Source organism: Harpia harpyja, chromosome 15 (genome assembly GCF_026419915.1).
Source record: "Harpia harpyja isolate bHarHar1 chromosome 15, bHarHar1 primary haplotype, whole genome shotgun sequence".
NCBI classification, from domain to species: domain Eukaryota; kingdom Metazoa; phylum Chordata; class Aves; order Accipitriformes; family Accipitridae; genus Harpia; species Harpia harpyja.
The window spans coordinates 1,429,407-1,445,701 of record NC_068954.1 but is presented as its reverse complement, the minus strand read 5'-3'; the positions used below and the strand labels follow the sequence as shown (position 1 = coordinate 1,445,701).

Below are 16,295 nucleotides of genomic sequence, written 5' to 3'. Positions count from 1 at the left end.
ACGTGTGTGCATATGCCCACACGTGCACACGCACCCTCACTCATGCGCACACGTGCCCATGCACACGCATACTCACTCATGCACGTTCTCACTCATGCAAACGCTTGTGCGTGCACGCAGTCGTGCACAGGCTCACTCACGCCCACACGTGCTCACACACATGCACACAGTCCTGCGCACGCTCATGCACACACCTGCACATGCATACTCACAGTCACGCGCACATGCACACATGTTCACTCATGCACACATGTATATGCGTGCACACTCATGCCCATGCACGCTCACTCATGCATACGCACGCTCACTCATGCACACATATGCCCATGCATGCTCACTCAAGCACACATGGGTACAACACGCTCCCCCCCCCACTTGCACTGCCCCACCAGCAGCGGTTTGGCTGTGGGTGCCCCCACCCAGCACACCCCCGTCCCCCCACCCCAGTGTCCCCAGTGCAGGAGTCACCTGTCCCCATACAGCTTTATTGTGCCGGGAATACACTGGGGACACACAGCACGGGGTTGGGGGGGGACAGACGGACAGGGGAAAAGGGCACAAACCAGCTGTACCCCCGTCCCACGGGGACCCCCCCCACCCCAGAGCCCGGAGCCGGCAGCATCCCTGAGAGCCGGGGACCAGCCCCGGACCCCCGCACTGGGGGGGACTGGGACCCCTTTGCACCACCCCCCCCATCCTGCGAGGCTCTGCCTCAAACCCCTGCGGGGATGCTCTGGGTGGGGGGTGGCGGTGGGGACCCCCCCCCATCCTGGTGCCCTGGCTGGCAGCAGGCTGGGTTACTGTCCTGGGGGGCCGGGGGGGCCCGGCAGCCCCGGGGGTCCTCGCAAACCGGGGTCACCCTTAGGCCCCGTCGGGCCAGCCTGGCCAACAGCCCCGGGGGTCCCGGGGAGCCCCGGTTTGCCCTGCGGTCCGGGGGGTCCCACTGGCCCCGGCACCCCAGCCGGCCCGGGGGGGCCGGGGTCTCCCTTGGGTCCCCCCTGTCCCCGGGAGCCGGATTGCCCAAAGCTGCCCTTGGTGCCCTTGAGGCCGGGGAAACCTTTCAAGCCCAGGGGACCCCTTTCACCCTGGGGGCCGGGGGGGTCCCGGGGGGCCGGGGGGTCCCTGGGGTCCCGGCAAACCCAGGCTGCCCACGTCGCCCTTCTCTCCTTCGCTTCCCGGGGGGCCCTTGACGCCCACGTCGCCCTTGAGGCCGCGGGGGCCCGGGAGGCCCGGCACACCTGGGGGGGGAGAGGAGGGGGTGAATAGGAGGTATGGGGGGGTAGCACCCCAAAGCGGGGAGAGAGGGAGGTGCCCCAGCCCTGCAACCCTTGCTAATACCGGGATCAGCTAAGCCTGGCTCATCCCACCCTGCAGCCCTTGCTGTGGGCTCCAAGGACAATTGGCACCCCGGCGGGGGGGGGCACGGTGCCACCGGGGGCTCCCCCTAAAACCAGATCCAGGAAACGGCCCGGCTGATTAATTAGGGCAGCCCTGTAACGATGCAGATGCGGTTGCCGTATGGCACCCGGGCTGGGTGGTCTGTGGCGGAGCGGGAAGCTGCCGGGGTGCCCGTGGGCTCCGTGGAGCCGATGGTGGAGCCGGGACAGCCCCGCTGCTCCGCCGGGTGGATGGAGATGTCCCCAGGCCACCCAAGCCACTGGGAGAAGCTTTGGGCACCCTCGTCCAGGGGCAGCCATACCCTCTCCACCAGGACCAGCAAGAAGGGTCACTGGCACCAGTGTGCGTGCCAGCTGTGCTAGAAGGACACGGGTCACCTCCCCGCTGTCCCTGTCCCCCCACCCCCAGGCAGGGAGAGCTCTGCAAGCCGAATCCACGCAGCTCCATCCCCAGGACACCCCTGCATCCACGGGCAAGCGTCTGGGTGTCTTTGTGCACATCGCAGTGCTACCTTGGCCTCAGCGATGGTGGTTTGGGTCCTCCACCGCCTGCCTTGGGTGCGGGATGCTCCCAAAGAGCCCAGATCCCACCGTGCTCAGCCACAGAAGAAACAGCCCCCCCCCCAAATTGCCTGCCCAACACGCCTGGCCCCAACCCATGCCCGGGCAGGGCTTAGACTGTAACCCACCAGGATGCACCTCACCTCGTAAGATGGTGATGTTTTTCAGCATCTCCCCGTGCCGGACGTCCACCACCTTCATCTCCTCCATGACCATGGACAAGTTGCGGATGTCAAAGTCCAGCCGGGCGCTGAGCAGGCTGTAACGCTCCCGCAGCAGGTCCGTGGTGCCCTGGACCAGGCTGAGGGATTTGTTCAGGTAGTAGAGCTCCTCAGCGTGGGTGTGGAAGCCCAAGGTACAGGAGAGCCGCACATCATCCAGGTAGCGCAGCATGCTGTGGACGTGGCTGTCGGTGGCGTTGATGTTGGCGAAGATGGTGCTGATCTCAATCTCGTGGGACGTCATGCAACCTTCCAGGGTCTCGAAGCGCTCGGCGGTGCGGTTCTGCGTGTACCTGTTGTGGTAGCGCAAGTCATTCATGTTCTCCTCGTGGTCGTCCAGGAAGGAGGAGATGTTGTCCAGCTGCAGCTGCAGCCCCATCACCTGCAGCACCAGGTCGTGCATGCTCTCCGAATTCTGGCCGACCTGCCGAGCTGCTGCGCCAATGCTGCCTTGGATGCTCTTCACCAGCTCGCTGGTCTTGGAGGAGGTGGCCCGCAGCCCGCCGAAGAGGCGGGTGTAGTTCTGCCACTCGGTCACGATCTTCTGCAGCGTCAGCGTCTCCTCGTCCGTCTTCCTCTGGATGACCTGGATCCAGTCGGAGGTTTGTCCCAGGGTGAAGTTCATCTGCTGCATGGCTGCTCGGACATCGTAGCGCTCCTGGGCCAAGCCCTTGAGAGAGTTGTCCAGCTGGGAGGTGACCACCTGCCAGCCCCCAACCTGGGCCAGGAACTGCCCCAAGCTTTCGTTGACCTGCCGGATGGAGAAGGAGCAGTTGTCCACCTCGCTGGTGATCTTGTTGCTGGTGGATGATAGCTGGTTGTGGGTCTGGGAGGTCCGGTCGAGCAGGATTTCTTGAACCAACAGCATCTTCTGGATCTCCTCCAGCTCTCCCTGCAGCTTGGTGATCTCCTGGCCCAGCTGTCCTGTCTCGTGGCAGAGGGAGCAGTTCCCCGAGGTCTTCTCGTCTGAATGAAGGGCAGAGGGGTCTGTTACGCCAGCCCATCCCTCGCTGGGCCTGGAGACCCTCCCGCTGAGGACCAGAGCGGAGGAAGGAGCCTCACCACGGTCTGTCCTTGCAGACCCTGGAGATGTGCACCACGGAGCCACAGCTGGGACAAGGCTGATGCCACCAGCCTGCACCAGCTCCCCCCCTCATCCTGCTCCAGCCGCCTCTGTGCAGCAAGTTCTCCAAAAAGCCGAACACCGCCAACCCTACCCTCAGGGTCGTGCGGTCATCCCTCCCCAAAATCCTGGGAGATAAGTGGGGGTTCAGTTCTGAGGGAGCCCCAGAACCTGAAAAGTGGAGATGTTTCAGCCCCTGGCTGGCAGCACTGAGCAGCTGAGGTCTGCTCAGCTGGAGGGACATGTGGAGCTGAAGCCTGGAGAAGACCTCCAGGTCCAGGTGCGAGCCACTCACCCATCCCCTGGAGGTCCTCCTGGATGGATATGATCTTCTTCTCATAATAAGTCTGGGCTGAGCTGATGTCGTTGGAGATAGAGTCGACTTTCTTGAACACTGTGGAGGAAAGGTGGGGAGGTCAGGGGAGGTGGGCAGGCGCCGGGATGTGATCGTCCTCCACACCTTTCCTCCGGGCTCCTTCCCTGGCGAGGAGGGTGGCCAGGGCTCGAAGAGTCAGGCTGGGTGGCTGGTGGGTGCTGGCTCCGTAGGTTGGGTGTCCCAAGGGACTTTTGGGTTCAAGGCTTGGCTAAGGTCTACAAAGCATCTCTGGGGGTCCAGCCCCGGGGAGCCCACCGTCCCTCCGCTGAGCCTTGGAGGCTGTTTCTTGCCTGTGGAGGTGATGGGGTGGCAATCTCTGGGCTCTGGGGTGGTTCCTGAGGTCCCCATGGGGGTAAAGCCATCCCCTAGTGAGGTGGCAACAAGCACAGCATCCCACGTGCATCCCAGGGGCAAGTCAGGGGGAGCTGGATGCTCCTCTCCAGGGCTGGGTGCTGAAGGTGCTTTGGGGGAGCCCTGGTATCCCCGAGGATGGCAGGAGGGAAGGCAGGAGCCGGACCTCCCAACCCTGCCCGTGCTCACCCAAGGCAGCCAGCACGGTCACGGCCACGATGAGGAGGATGGAGAAGACGTAGAGGACTTTGACAGCCGTCTGGAGGGAGAGGTTCTTCTGGCACCGGCTGCAGCTGGTCCGTGCCCTGCCTGAGCGCAGAGAGGGGAAGGATCAGGCCCTGCCGCACCCCCTGCCCACCCCGGGGGACATCCTTACCGCTCCGTCGGTAGCTGAAGGTCGGCATCTCCTCTTCCTCTCCTCCCGCTGGCTCGTCTTCTGAAAGCCAACACAGGAGGGACCTGAGCTGCCTGCGCTGCCAGGGCCCTGCCTGCCCTCCCCTGCTCCCAGCCCCGAGGATGCCGGTGGTCCCTGGGGACGAACGCCGAGCCTCCCCGTAACCCGGCGTCCCCGGGGAAAAGCTGAGAAGCCACATGGGACCCATCACTGCCACCCTCAGCTGGGCAAAGCCCGGTGGCACCAGCCCGTTGGGACACGTCCCCGCTCCACCTCCTGCTTCTGCGGGACTTGGCTGCGACCTTTGCACTCCGAGACCGTAAACTTGGGGAAATTTGGTTGAATTTGGCCAAAAAAAGTGGATGATGGAGAAGCTGACGGCTCCCGGCTCCCAGCCCCGAGGGGCTTTGCGGCTTCCCGGCCCCTTCTCACAAAAACTGTGGCAGCAAAGAAAAACCCACGTGCCACCTCAGCCGGCACCCAGCCTGGACCCCCGTCCCGGTGGGGGGGTGAGTTGGGGTGCTCCCACAGGGTGGGAAATGCCATGGGCTGGATCCCACCGATGGCTCCGGCACAGGGGATGCGCTCAGCACCGGTACCTGACCCCGAAGGAGCCTGGGGCGGGGGACGGTGCCTCTTTCCCTGGCTCCCCAAAGCTGTACCATGCCCCAGAGCCCCCCGCAGCCCCCTGCCAGCCCAGCCACCCCCTGCCCGGGGCCTCCCCCACCTCCTCGCCGGCAGAAGGAGGGTTTCCAGCTGGGGGTGCCGCAGGGGGGCTGCAGGCACGGCCGGAGTGACCGTGGCACCGACATCCCCTACTTTATAAGGCCCAGCCTCCCCCATGCAAAAGCAGGCAGGGGGCAGGAGAGGGGCTGGGGGGGGGGGTTGCTGGGTTGGGGGCATCAGTGATTCCCTCCATCCTCCCTGGCATGGCCCTTTGCTTTTTGGCTGCCTCAAATTTTGCTTTTCTGCCCCATGGAGTCAACAAGTGATGGGCTCTGAGCAAGGCGGGGGGGAAGCGCTGCCGCTGGTCTGGGAGCCCTGGAACCTTGCCCCCCCCCCAGCCCCTCTTGCTCCCCACAGCGGTGTGGGGTTCCCTGGCCGTGGCCAAAGCCAGCTCAGCCCCCAGCCATGGGGAGATGCTGCCCATGGGGAGCAGGGATGCGGTGGGATTCAGGGGGTGCATCCACCCCGATGCCGGCTGCCCCCCCAGCTCCGCTACCGGCTCCGGCACAGCCATCCCCTCCTGTCCCCCGTGCCACCAGCCCCACTCCTCTCCCCACGGTTCCAACACCCCCCCCCAGGGCTGCCCCCCACTCACCTCTCATAGCCCCCAAGCTGGGGGGCGGTGGGTGCAATCCTGCACCGACCCAGGCCTCACCGCCCCGGTTCCCGCATCCACCCCGGCACGTCTTTTCCCGGCGAGCGTCAGCGAGCGGCCAGCATGGCCGGGGCTGTTCCCCACCGCCGGCCCCCCGCTCCCAAAAAAACTTCCTGGGGAGCCTTCAAAAGCAATCGCGGTGGCGGAGCATCCCCATGGCTGCCCACTCGCCCATGGCCTCTGCCCACGCGGGATGGGGAAACGGGTGACGGGTGACGGCAGAGCCCAGTTGGGCTGGACGCTGGCCACCGAAAGGCGAGGCGCTGGGATATGTGCTGGAGAAGAAAGGCTGGTCCCGCGCCCGCCCTCCTTCCCTCCAGCCCTAATGACTAACAAATGTCCGACCGACGCCGTGCCGTGCTGTGCTGTGCCGTGCCGGCCTCGCTCAGCCGTATTTGGGGGGGGGCCTGGGGTCTGGGGAAGGGGTGCTGGTCTGGGGAGGGGGTTCTGGTCCAAGGGCAGCGGGGCTCGCGAGTTTGGCTTAGGGAGATGGGGGGCTGGGATCAGGATTGGGGGTTTGGGTACATGTATCTGGGTCAGGGATATGGGGTGATGGGTCTGGGGTCCGGGGTATGGCCCCTGGATCTGGGGCAGGGATACGGGGACGTGGGTCTGGGGTCCTGCTTTGGGCCCCTGGATCTGGGTCAAGGACATGAGGAGATGGCTTTGGGGTCCTGGGTATGGCCCTTGGATCTGGGGCAGGGACATGGGGACATGGGATGCTGGGTCTGGGGTCCAGGGTATGGCCCCTGGATCTGGGTCAGGGATATGGGGTGCTGTAGTTTGGGGTCTGGGGTCCTGCTCTGGGCCCCTGGGTCTGGGTCGGAGACACAGGGTGCTGTGGTTTGGGGTCTGGGGTCCTGGCTGGGACCCAGGGTGCTGTGGTTTGGCTCCTGACTTCTGTTTTGGAGCAGTGGTCCCAATTCAGATACATGGGACGGGGGTCAGGGATGTTTGGGGGTTCCTTGCTGAGACCCCCCCTCCCCACCAAGGCTTTTGTGTCGGGCTGCTGCTGCCCTCTGCTGAGACCCAGCCAGGCTCCCAGGCAGCCTTCCTCCCCGCACGGCCTCCCTCCTCCTCCAAGGGTCCCCCGGCCACCTCTGGGACATCACGGGGGGGTCTCCAGCTGGCCAAACCTCCGCCACTCCTGCAGCAGCCCCCTGCTTGCTCCAGCCCCGGCCTGCCCCTCTCATCTGGGTTGTATTAGTCGATTTTCTATAATATTCCCCATACCAGCACCTGCCTCCCCCCTCCTCACTCGGACGTGGCTCCTGGACATTGCCAACTTCTGTTTTCAGGTCCTGGAGCCTCCCCCTCACCCCCCTGGCCATTTCTAGGAGCATTTTTGGGGTCTCTCTGCTGCTTCCCCGGACTTTCCCCACCACGTTGTACCGGAGAACACGCCAACGCCTGTCATGATAATTTTTTAATCGCCAGAGCCCCGCGAGTGATGCTCTTGCAGTGGTTGTGTCCTCTGACAGCCCAGCCCATGGCATCTTTTTGGGGTTCACGAGGTGGCTGCCGGAGGATGCTCGCTGACAGCCGAGGTCTTCTTCCCACCATCCTCATCCTCGGTGGCTGCAGTTTGCTGCTCTTCCTCAGCCCATTCAGGCCGTCCCTGATGACTCATGGCCGGTGGAGCCGATCCAGAGATGTCCAACTCAGTCCATGCCGCCTTCCTTTGGCTGCAGCTATTTTAACCGCTGCCTTGCTACGGGATTTACCAGCCGGCTAAATGCTGATGCTAAATCAGCGGCGGGGTTGCTCTCTTGCATCCGTGCTGACTCAGCGTTTGGGCTGCCGTCTCGCCACAGAAGCAGTAAATATACTTCTGCTGGGGTGGCGGATGGGTCCCTGCCACAAGTCCCTGGGCTACCAGCCCCTGGGCTACCTCCTGTGCCCTGGATCCTGCCATGAAGTGCAGCTCGTCGTTTGGGGGTCCCCAAGTCGGGGTGGCTGCTCCACACCAGCTCCCGTTAAACAGCCGAGAGCCTCCCACCTTGCTGCTCCTCTGGCTTCAACCAGCCTATGGACCAGAGCTTGGGGTTCCCAGGGTCTGTGCACCCACAGAGCTCGTGGTCGCCCTCCACCACCTTCATCATTTGGTTTACCTTTTGGACTTGATGATCTTAAGGGTCTTTTCCAACCTAAATGATTCTATGATTTCTATGATTTTAAGTAGCAGAGGGGCTTGGAGAGCTACAACCTGGGAACCATCAGGAGAGATGGAGAAGGCTACGGACCCACAACCCTTTGAAGACCATGAGGAGCATCAAGAGATCATGTGAAGGTCACTAATGGGGGTTGAGACTCAGGTGTTGGACACCGGTGGCTCCTCTCTCCTCCTCCACCGTTCCCAAAGGCTGCTGAGCCTTGAGACGTGATTCACCGGTGTTGTGGGTGAACCCCCCCCCCCCGCAGGCAGAGGAGTGTGAGACGCAGAAAAGGCCTTGACACTGTGCAAGCATTGTGATAACTAAAGCATGCCTCTCTTATCAACACTTCTCAGCCCAAATTCAAACCGCAAGCTGCTATGAAGAATTTAACTCTATCCCGGCCAAACCCAGTACAGAAAGGAAGAGGAAAAACAAGAAAACTTGTGGGTCAAGATAAAAATCGTTTAATAAATGAAGGAGAAGTGGAAAAAGAGGGAAAGAAAATACAAAAACCAAAGCAAGTGATGCAAAGGCCATCACTCACCATCTCCCACGGTCCCGAGCAAAAACTGGCCCAGCTCCCCCAAGCCCCCCCTGGACTGGGGGTGGCAACACCATCCCAGTGCTCCCAGCACTGTTGGGGCCACAGCCGGAGAGCCCAGCACCGTGCTGGATGCTATGAAGAAAACCAACTCCATCCCAGTCAAAACCAGTATACCCAGCAAGTCTTCCCTCCCCATCCTCGAACACCATTAGCAAGAAGACATTGCGCATTCCTCAGTCCTGCCTAAAAGCTCCCTAGTCCTGCCTAAAAGCTCCCCCAGTCCTGCCTAAAAGCCCCCCAGTAAGCCCAGTACACCCATTTTCTCCCCACACCACGATACACAACCCACAGAGACAGCAATCTCATGGAGGAGTCGGGGGGGGGGGCTACGGCTATGGAGCATCCCCCTCCAAGCAGCCCTTCAGCAGCACGACTTGGGTCCGGTGCTTGTAGAGGACCCTGTCCTCCTGCAGCCGGCGGAGCCGCGGGAGGACATTGCCCTGGGGACAGACGTCCTCCTCGCATCCCCTCCGCATCTCCAACGGGAAGCCAAAAATAATTTGGTAAGGGCTTAGCACCGCTTTCCGTGCCTGTATGGATCTGATCCCCGTCAGGATCAAGGGGAGCATCTTCACCCACTCCTTTCCGGCCCCCCGGGCCAGCCGCTGCAGGGTTGCCGTGGCCGATGCCGCCTGGACGGACTGCAGGATGTCCCACGGGATCTCCGTGTCGGATGCCGCCTTCACGACGGCATGCCGGAGGACACGCGGCAGGTTCGGCAAACAGATGGCACGAGGCGTCCCGTACCGCGTAAAAACCTCCCTGTAGAGCACCTCGGCCATCTCCTCCACGGTCGCCTCCTGCAACGGGAAGGCTTCCACCCACCCCGAAAACTCATCCTCCACCACCAAGAGGGAGCGGTGCCCCTCCTCGGTCTCAGAGAGACCACTGATGTAGCCCAGCTGGAGCTGCGACCACGGCCCCTCTGCCCGCTGGGCCAGCACCCTGTCCGCTCCGTGCCTGTCTGCGGCACATTTCAGGCAGTTCTGCACCCAACGGGCCACCTCCCTGCCGTCACCTTCCCAGCCCGCAACCCGCCGTACCCTTGCCAGGGTCCTCTCCACCCCCTCGTGCAACCAGCTGTGACACTGGGCGATTATTTCTTGCTTCTCGTGCTTCGAAGGCTCCCAAATTTGCCGGCTGCCCACGGCCCTGCCAGCCATCGCCCTGGCCCTCCTGCCCACTTTCTGGCTCCACTCCCACTGCTTCGGGTCCTTGCATCCGTCCCAGCCCACGTACCTGACGTGCAGCATCCCTGGGTTGGCGTGGACCCACTGCAGGATGCTCGACCATAAACCCTGGCTGGAGCGCGCCCACGGCTCCCAATCCCACTCCTCGATCTGGCTTTGCAAACTTTCCACCAAGGACCAGCAGCTGGTGTACAAACAGAGGGGTGAGGGGTACCGGTGACGGCGCAGCAGCTCCCTGAGAGCCACCAGCTCCGCGCCCGACACCGAGCTGCCCTCGGCCACCCCGAGCAGCCACTGCTCTTCCAGGTTGGCCGCAGCAAAGCCGATGGAGCAAACTTTCTTGCTGGCCGTGAACCACACGTTGGCCTTGGGGAAGGGGGAGGGCAGCTGCTGTAAGGGGGGAGCGGTGGGGACCAGGCTGCCGGGGCGGTGTCCCCTCTTCGGCTGGGATCCCCTTGCCGCCACCCCCTTCTTCACCAGCAGCAGAGTCCACTGCGCCGGGTGCGGGTTCGTCCCGCTGGACCCCAACGGGTCGCCCCGTAGGAGATACTTCCAAGGGGAATGGGGCATCTGGGTAAGGATGGGGGCCGGCCCTACGAGGGTCTCGAATGCCTGCACGGCCCAGATCGCGGCCAGGCACTCCTTCTCCTGTGGCACGTAGGAGACCTCACGGTCCTTCAGGATGCGGGAGCTGTGTCCCACCGGGACCAGCCGGCCCCTTTCATCTTCCTGCAGCAAGGCAGCCCCTACCGTCTCTTTGCCGATCATTAACCTGATAACAAAGGGCTGGGACTTATCTGGGAAGCGCAGGGTGGGTGCAGCCAGGATGGCGTATTTCAGGTTGTTCAACGCCTCCTCCTGCTCCGGTCCCCATTCCCAGCCGGTCTGCTCCGTGGTGAGGCGGTGGAGCGGCCAGGCCAGCTCCCAGTAGCTGGCGATGTGATCCTGCAAGGAGCCGAACTGGCCGAGCAGCGAGCGGAGGCTGTGGACATCCCGCGGGCAGGGTGCTCTGCTGATGGCCTCCAGCTTGCTGGCCTGAATCTCTCGCCCCTCGGCCCCGATGGTCATCCCCAGGTAGTGCACCTTGGGCTGGACGAGCTGCGCCTTCTCAAACTTGGCTTTAAAGCCCGTTTCTTGGATCAGCTTCAGGACTCTCCTCGTTCGGGCTTTGGTCGTCTTTTGGTTTTTGCCAGCGATGAGGATGTCGTCGACGTAGGACAAAACCCAAGGTTTGTCTCCTTGGTCCAGCTGCAACAACATCTGAGCCACCCGCTGGTGCACGATGGAGGTGGTGCTGTGGAAGCCCTGGGGCAGGCGGGTGAAGAGGTACTGCTGGTCCCAGAAGGTGAAGGCGAACCTGGCCATGGAGCCTGCTGCCAAGGGGATGGCGAAGGAGGAGTTCGACAGATCCACCACCGAGAAATACTTGCTCTTGGGGCTGAGGGTCGAGATGAGCTTGCTCCTGTCCAGGATCACCGGAGCCACCGTCACGGGGGTGGCCTTGTTGACGGCTCTACAATTCAGCGTCAGGCGCCACGACCTCCCGTCGGCCTTTCGGATGGGCTGTAACGGGCTGTTGGAGGAAGAGATGCCTTCCACCACCACGCCGTCATCCAGCAGGTCCTGCAGGATGCTCGCCACCGCGTCTTCCACGTCTGCTGAAAATCGGGGTTGCTGCTGGAAGGGCACCGGTGCCCCGGTCACCTCCACCTTGCCGGACACCCGCCCGCAGTCCGTCTCGTATTGCGCCCACAGGTCCGGGAATTCCTCCCTCCACTGCTCGAGGTCCTCATCGGAGTTCCCCCACCTCGGCTCGTTCCCGAACGGCTCCGGCGTGGCGTGGAGGTGCCAGTCATCCCAGTACACGGTCCCACCGACGGGGACGTCGTCGTACACGGCGAGGTCCCGCAGCCTCGGGCGCTGCTGCACCCCCCTCCACTGGTTCTGCCTGCTCCAGAAAGCGGCCATCGCCCCCCAAACTGGGAAGGAAACCGGGTGTCACCCCGCCGGCCCCTCGCCTTCGCCTCCCACCGCCGCGGCACGGGGGCTTGCGGTGGGACCGAGGGACGTCTGTCTGTCTGTCTGTCCGTCTGTCCGCGCCAGCACCGGCAAGAGCGGCAGCAAAAGGGTTACAGGGCTGCTCCGTGCCTGGGGAGGAAGAGGAAGCTGGGGGAGGAAAGACAAAAGTTGGTCACAGCTCTCTCGGTGGGGGGGTCACAGCTCGGATGGCGCCTGCCCCGGCGATGTCCCCTCTTCCATGAAGATGTCCCCCCCCCTGCACGTGCGGTGGGGCTGGGGGGAGCGGAGCAGCGGGCTGTGAAGCCCTGGGAAAGGGGGGGAGCCGGGAGGGGGGGGGGGGCGCTGGATGAAGCACCAGCCCCCCCCCTTCCCCGAGCTTGCACCCACCTTCCCCGCGGCCCTCGCTGGCCCGGGCCAGCTCCCACGCCGCCCGGGGCTCCTGAGATGGGGGCTGAGGCAGAGGGGGGAGACCCCCCCACCCCAGCCCCGTACCGTCTGGGGAAAGCACGCACCCCGTGTCCCACCCACGGACCCGGGGGGAACATGCCCCAACATGTCCCCAAACAGTCCCGGGGGATTTTGAAACTCCCGTGCACACGCGTGTCCCGCCCACGGGCCCGGGGGGAACATGCCCCAACATGTGCCCCAACATGTCCCCAAACAGTCCCGGGGATTTTGCACTCCCGTGCACACGCGTGTCCCGCCCACGGCCCCCCCCCCCCCCCGCGTGTCCCGTACCCGCTACGGACCCGAGCGGGCGCTGCAGCTGCTCCGGTCCCGCGGGGCCGTGGGCTGCTCCCTCCTTCTGCCGGGGGGGGGGGGGGCGGGACAGCCCCTGCGCCCCGCCCCCGCCCTTTGCTGAGCTCCAACCAGTTCCCCCAGTTCCTAAAGCTGCATTTTTTGCACTGGGCCGTAATCAGCAGCCGGAAAGTTGTTTATCGCCCCGGGGGGAGGGGCAGGGACTGGAGCGGGGGGGGGGGGGGGGTGCCCCTCAGTTTCCCCTGTGGCAGCGGGGGGTGTTGCAGCTCGGGGGGGGGGGCGAGAGGAGATGGGGGGTCCCCACGCAGCCCCCGCTGGGTACGCGGCCGCGGGTGGGAAGGGGATGCCCCGTTGGTACTGGCCCCCCCGCGGCCGCAGCACCCCATCCCCCGGTGGGGGGGGGGGCAATGAGGTCCCCCGGAGCGGGCGGTGTTTTGGGGGGGTAACGGGGCGAAGTTTTACCCCTCAGATTGCAGTTGCAGCCCCCTGATTTTGGGTGCTCCGGAGAGGGTGCAAGGCCCCCCCCCCCCGCCGCTGTTTTTCGGAGGGCGATGCCCACCCGCGGCGGGGGGGGGGATGTACGATGCGCTGCCGAACGGCACCGCGCCCATCCCCGCGGCGTCGGGGCGCCGCGCACCGGGACGGGACGGGGGGGGGAGCACCGGGGGGGGGGTTGGGGGGGGGGGGGCGGGCCGGGCCGGGCCAGGGCCGGTCCCGCCGGTTCCAGAAAGCTCCGGGGCCGGAGCGGGGCGGACCCGCAGCGCCGCGGCCGGATAAATAGGGGCGGGCGGGGGCGGGCGGCCGCGGCGGAGCTCGCCAGGGCGGCTGGGTGCAGGTACGGCTTCCCTTCCCTTCCCTTCCCTTCCCTTCCCTTCCCTTCCCTTCCCTTCCCTTCCCTTCCCTTCCCTTCCCTTCCCTTCCCTTCCCTTCCCTTCCCTTCCCTTCCCTTCCCTTCCCTTCCCTTCCCTTCCCTTCCCTTCCCTTCCCTTCCCTTCCCTTCCCTTCCCTTCCTTCCCTTCCCTTCCCTTCCCTTCCCTTCCCTTCCCTTCCCTTCCCTTCCCTTCCCTTCCCTTCCCTTCCCTTCCCTTCCCTCATCCTTCCCTCATCCTTCCCTTCCCTTCCCTTCCCTTCCCTTCCCTCATCCTTCCCTTCCTTCCCTCATCCTTCCCTTCCTTCCCTCATCCTTCCCTTCCCTGCAATGAGCTTTTGCCAGTCTCAGCCAGTACTGAAAGCCCCCCCAGGACCCCCCCTAAGCAGGGGACACAGGGGTCCCCCCCTGAGGGTGCTCCCTGGGGTGCCCCTGCCCTGGCTGGGGTGCAGTGGGGTGGGAGGGATGGGGGCCATGCCTGGTCTGGGGGTGCAGAGGTGATGCCTGGGGCTCAGCCAAGGAGGGGGGGGGCACGGCCTGTGGGGCAGAAGTGGGGGGTCTGCACCCCGGGGGTGCCCCCCCCCGCACCTCCGGGCCGTGCTGGGGGAGGGGATGCAGCGGGTGGATGGGAGTTTCCCACAATGCCCTGGGCCGGGCAGGATGGAGCTGGGCTGGGCTGGGGGCAGTTATTTGGGGGGACAGCACTGGGTGGCGGGGGGGACACAGCAGTGCAGGGGGGCTGCAGCGGTGCCCGCAATGGGTGCTGTGGGGCAGCAGGGCAGTGCTGCCGGGGGGGGGGGCAGGAGCCCTGCCGCAGGCTGGGCCATTACACAAGCTTTTTGGGGGGGGTTGGTAGCCACCCTGCGGCTGGGCTATTGCACAATCATTTTTCTTTTTTTGGGGGGGGGGGGGAAGCTGGCACCATTGCACAACCCCGGGGGGGGCTGGCAGCTCCCACACTGTGGGGGGGGGGACGGACCTGAGGGTGCCAGCGCTGGGTGCCTTGGCACCCTTCTCTTGCCGGCAGTGCCTATCCCCTGCCCATCCCTGCCTGCAGCTGGCAGGAGCCCAGCCGTGTCCCGGCTTTGCCCCCCCCCCCGGGCCCCCTGCAGCCCCCCCCCCAGCCCCTCTCCATCCCTCCGGGGGAGGGGGGGGCAGGGGAAAAGAAAGGCACTGCTGGCTCCCGCAGCGTGGGGGGCGGAAAATCCATGCCCGGTCACCGTCTTGGCCGCCCGCCCTGCCTGGCCCCAGGCCTGGGGCTTGTTTGTCCCGCAGGCAGGCGGGGGGGGGGGACACACAGAAGGTTCTGCATCCCAGCCCCCCCAGCCAGGCTTTGAGCGGGACCCACCACCCAGGGCCCCCCCACCCAGCCCTGGGTAACATGGCATTAGCTCAACCATCGCTGTGCCCGGGGGGGGGATGGGGGGGTAGGCTGGTCCCCGCTGCTGACTCAGAGCCCCGTGTCCAGGGTGGGGGCCGGATCCTGCTCTGAGCCCCCCGCTCTGCCTGCGCAGGCAGCTGCCTCCAGGTCGGGACCATGGCGCTGCTGCTGCTCTCCCCTGCTCGGCCTCCTGATTGCCTGGGAGGGGGGACAGGCCCTCGTCCCCCCCAGTGAGCTCAAGCGTGAGTGGGGGCTGTGGGGTGGGGGGCAGCCCGGGTGGGTGCTGTGGGGTGGGGCGGGGGGGCAGGGGACCTGGCAGCACCGTGCCCAGGGCAGCCTTGGGTGGGGAGGGATGCAGGACCCACCGGCTTGGGGGGGGGAACAGCTTTTCAATTTTTTGGGGGGGTTCTTTCCCGCAGGCTGGGGGACCAAATGGGATGGCTGTGGGGTGGGGGAGCGCTGTGCCCACGGGGGGGGGTGGATGGAGGGGGCACGGCATCACCCCTGGGGGGGCTGGATGGAAGGACCACAGAGCATCATTCCGTGAGGGGCTGGGGCTGGATGCTTTTGCAGGGGGGGGACACAAAGAAGATCCTGCCCCCCAGAGATCCCCCTGGGCTGGCCAGGCGAGGGCTGGTGGGGGCACAGCGAGAGCCGGTGTTGATGGCTGGATGGGGGGTCCAAGGCCATTCCCGGGGGCAGCCGGGGTCTCACGGGCAGCGCTGGCCAAATATTGGGGGTGACAGGCAGGGAGACGCGCCCCCAGCCCGGGCGAGATTTTGGGTCACTTTTCTCGGGTTCTGTGAACTGGAATCGGGCCGCTGGCAAACAAACAGGACTCTGCACCCCGCAAATATTTGCGTGCGCTGCCGGGGCTCCCACCGCCGCCTTGGGAGCGGCCGGCCGAGGGATGCTCTTCCTCCCCCCTCCTCCAGAGATGTCGGCAGCCGGCAGCAAATACATCGACACGGAGGTGGAAAACGCCATCAACGGGGTGAAGCAGATGAAGACCCTCATGGACAAGACCAGTAAGGACCACCAAGCCATCCTGCACACCTTGGAGGAGACCAAGAGGAGGAAGGAGGTGAGTGAGGATGAGGAGGGTGGTCCTGGTACCCAGAGCCCCTGGGCTGAGCACATCCGAAGGGCTCGGGGGATGCTGTGCCCCGGGGTCCATGTGTCCCGGGAGCAGGGGGGGGATGCCCTCGGGGCTGGATGCGGATACCTTGCAGGAGGCGGTGCAGCTGGCCCGGGAGAAGGAGCAGCAGCTGGCGGCGAAGCAGGAGGTGTGCAACGAGACGATGCTGGCGCTTTGGGAAGAGTGCAAGCCCTGCCTCAAGCACACCTGCATGCGCTTCTACTCCCGCACGTGCCGCAGCGGCTCGGGGCTGGTGGGGCGGCAGGTGAGTGGTCCCGCAGCACCCGGGGATGCTGAGGTCGGGGGGGGATTTTTGGCCTGATCCTGCTCCCTTGCCCGGCAGCTGGAGGAATTCCTCAACCGTTCCTCACCCTTC

At 65.0% G+C, this 16,295-nt stretch overlaps 3 protein-coding genes across 6 annotated transcripts in view; 1 reads left to right on the top strand and 2 right to left on the bottom strand.

Annotated features, from left to right (window-relative positions):
- Positions 1–478: 478 nt before the first annotated feature.
- On the bottom strand, positions 479–6,106 carry SCARA3 (scavenger receptor class A member 3). Its single transcript, XM_052809475.1, is given in 7 exon segments — positions 479–1,100; positions 1,102–1,238; positions 2,102–3,145; positions 3,598–3,696; positions 4,219–4,338; positions 4,406–4,465; positions 5,745–6,106. Coding segments are annotated over 7 exon segments (1,770 nt in total). The 5' UTR covers positions 5,752–6,106; the 3' UTR covers positions 479–797.
- Positions 6,107–8,408: 2,302 nt separating this feature from the next.
- LOC128151801 (uncharacterized) lies at positions 8,409–12,621 on the bottom strand. Of its 4 annotated transcripts, none has more exons than XM_052809471.1 (2): positions 12,523–12,621; positions 8,409–11,920 (listed from the first exon to the last, which is right to left on the bottom strand). In XM_052809471.1, the coding sequence occupies exon 2, from the start codon at positions 11,720–11,722 to the stop codon at positions 8,897–8,899; it is 2,826 nt and encodes a 941-aa protein (XP_052665431.1). In that variant the 5' UTR covers positions 11,723–11,920; positions 12,523–12,621; the 3' UTR covers positions 8,409–8,896. The 4 variants fall into 4 exon arrangements, with proteins under 4 accessions (XP_052665431.1, XP_052665432.1, XP_052665430.1 ...); XM_052809472.1 differs by having other exon boundaries at positions 8,409–11,902; positions 12,523–12,601; XM_052809470.1 differs by having other exon boundaries at positions 12,512–12,586.
- Positions 12,622–14,922: 2,301 nt separating this feature from the next.
- Positions 14,923–16,295, top strand: part of CLU (clusterin) — a 3,620-nt gene continuing 2,247 nt past the window's right edge. The window contains 5 exon segments of the mRNA XM_052810324.1: positions 14,923–14,958; positions 14,960–15,023; positions 15,717–15,865; positions 16,014–16,184; positions 16,263–16,293. Of these exon segments, the coding sequence (XP_052666284.1) occupies positions 14,938–14,958; positions 14,960–15,023; positions 15,717–15,865; positions 16,014–16,184; positions 16,263–16,293 (436 nt within the window). The 5' untranslated portion in view covers positions 14,923–14,937.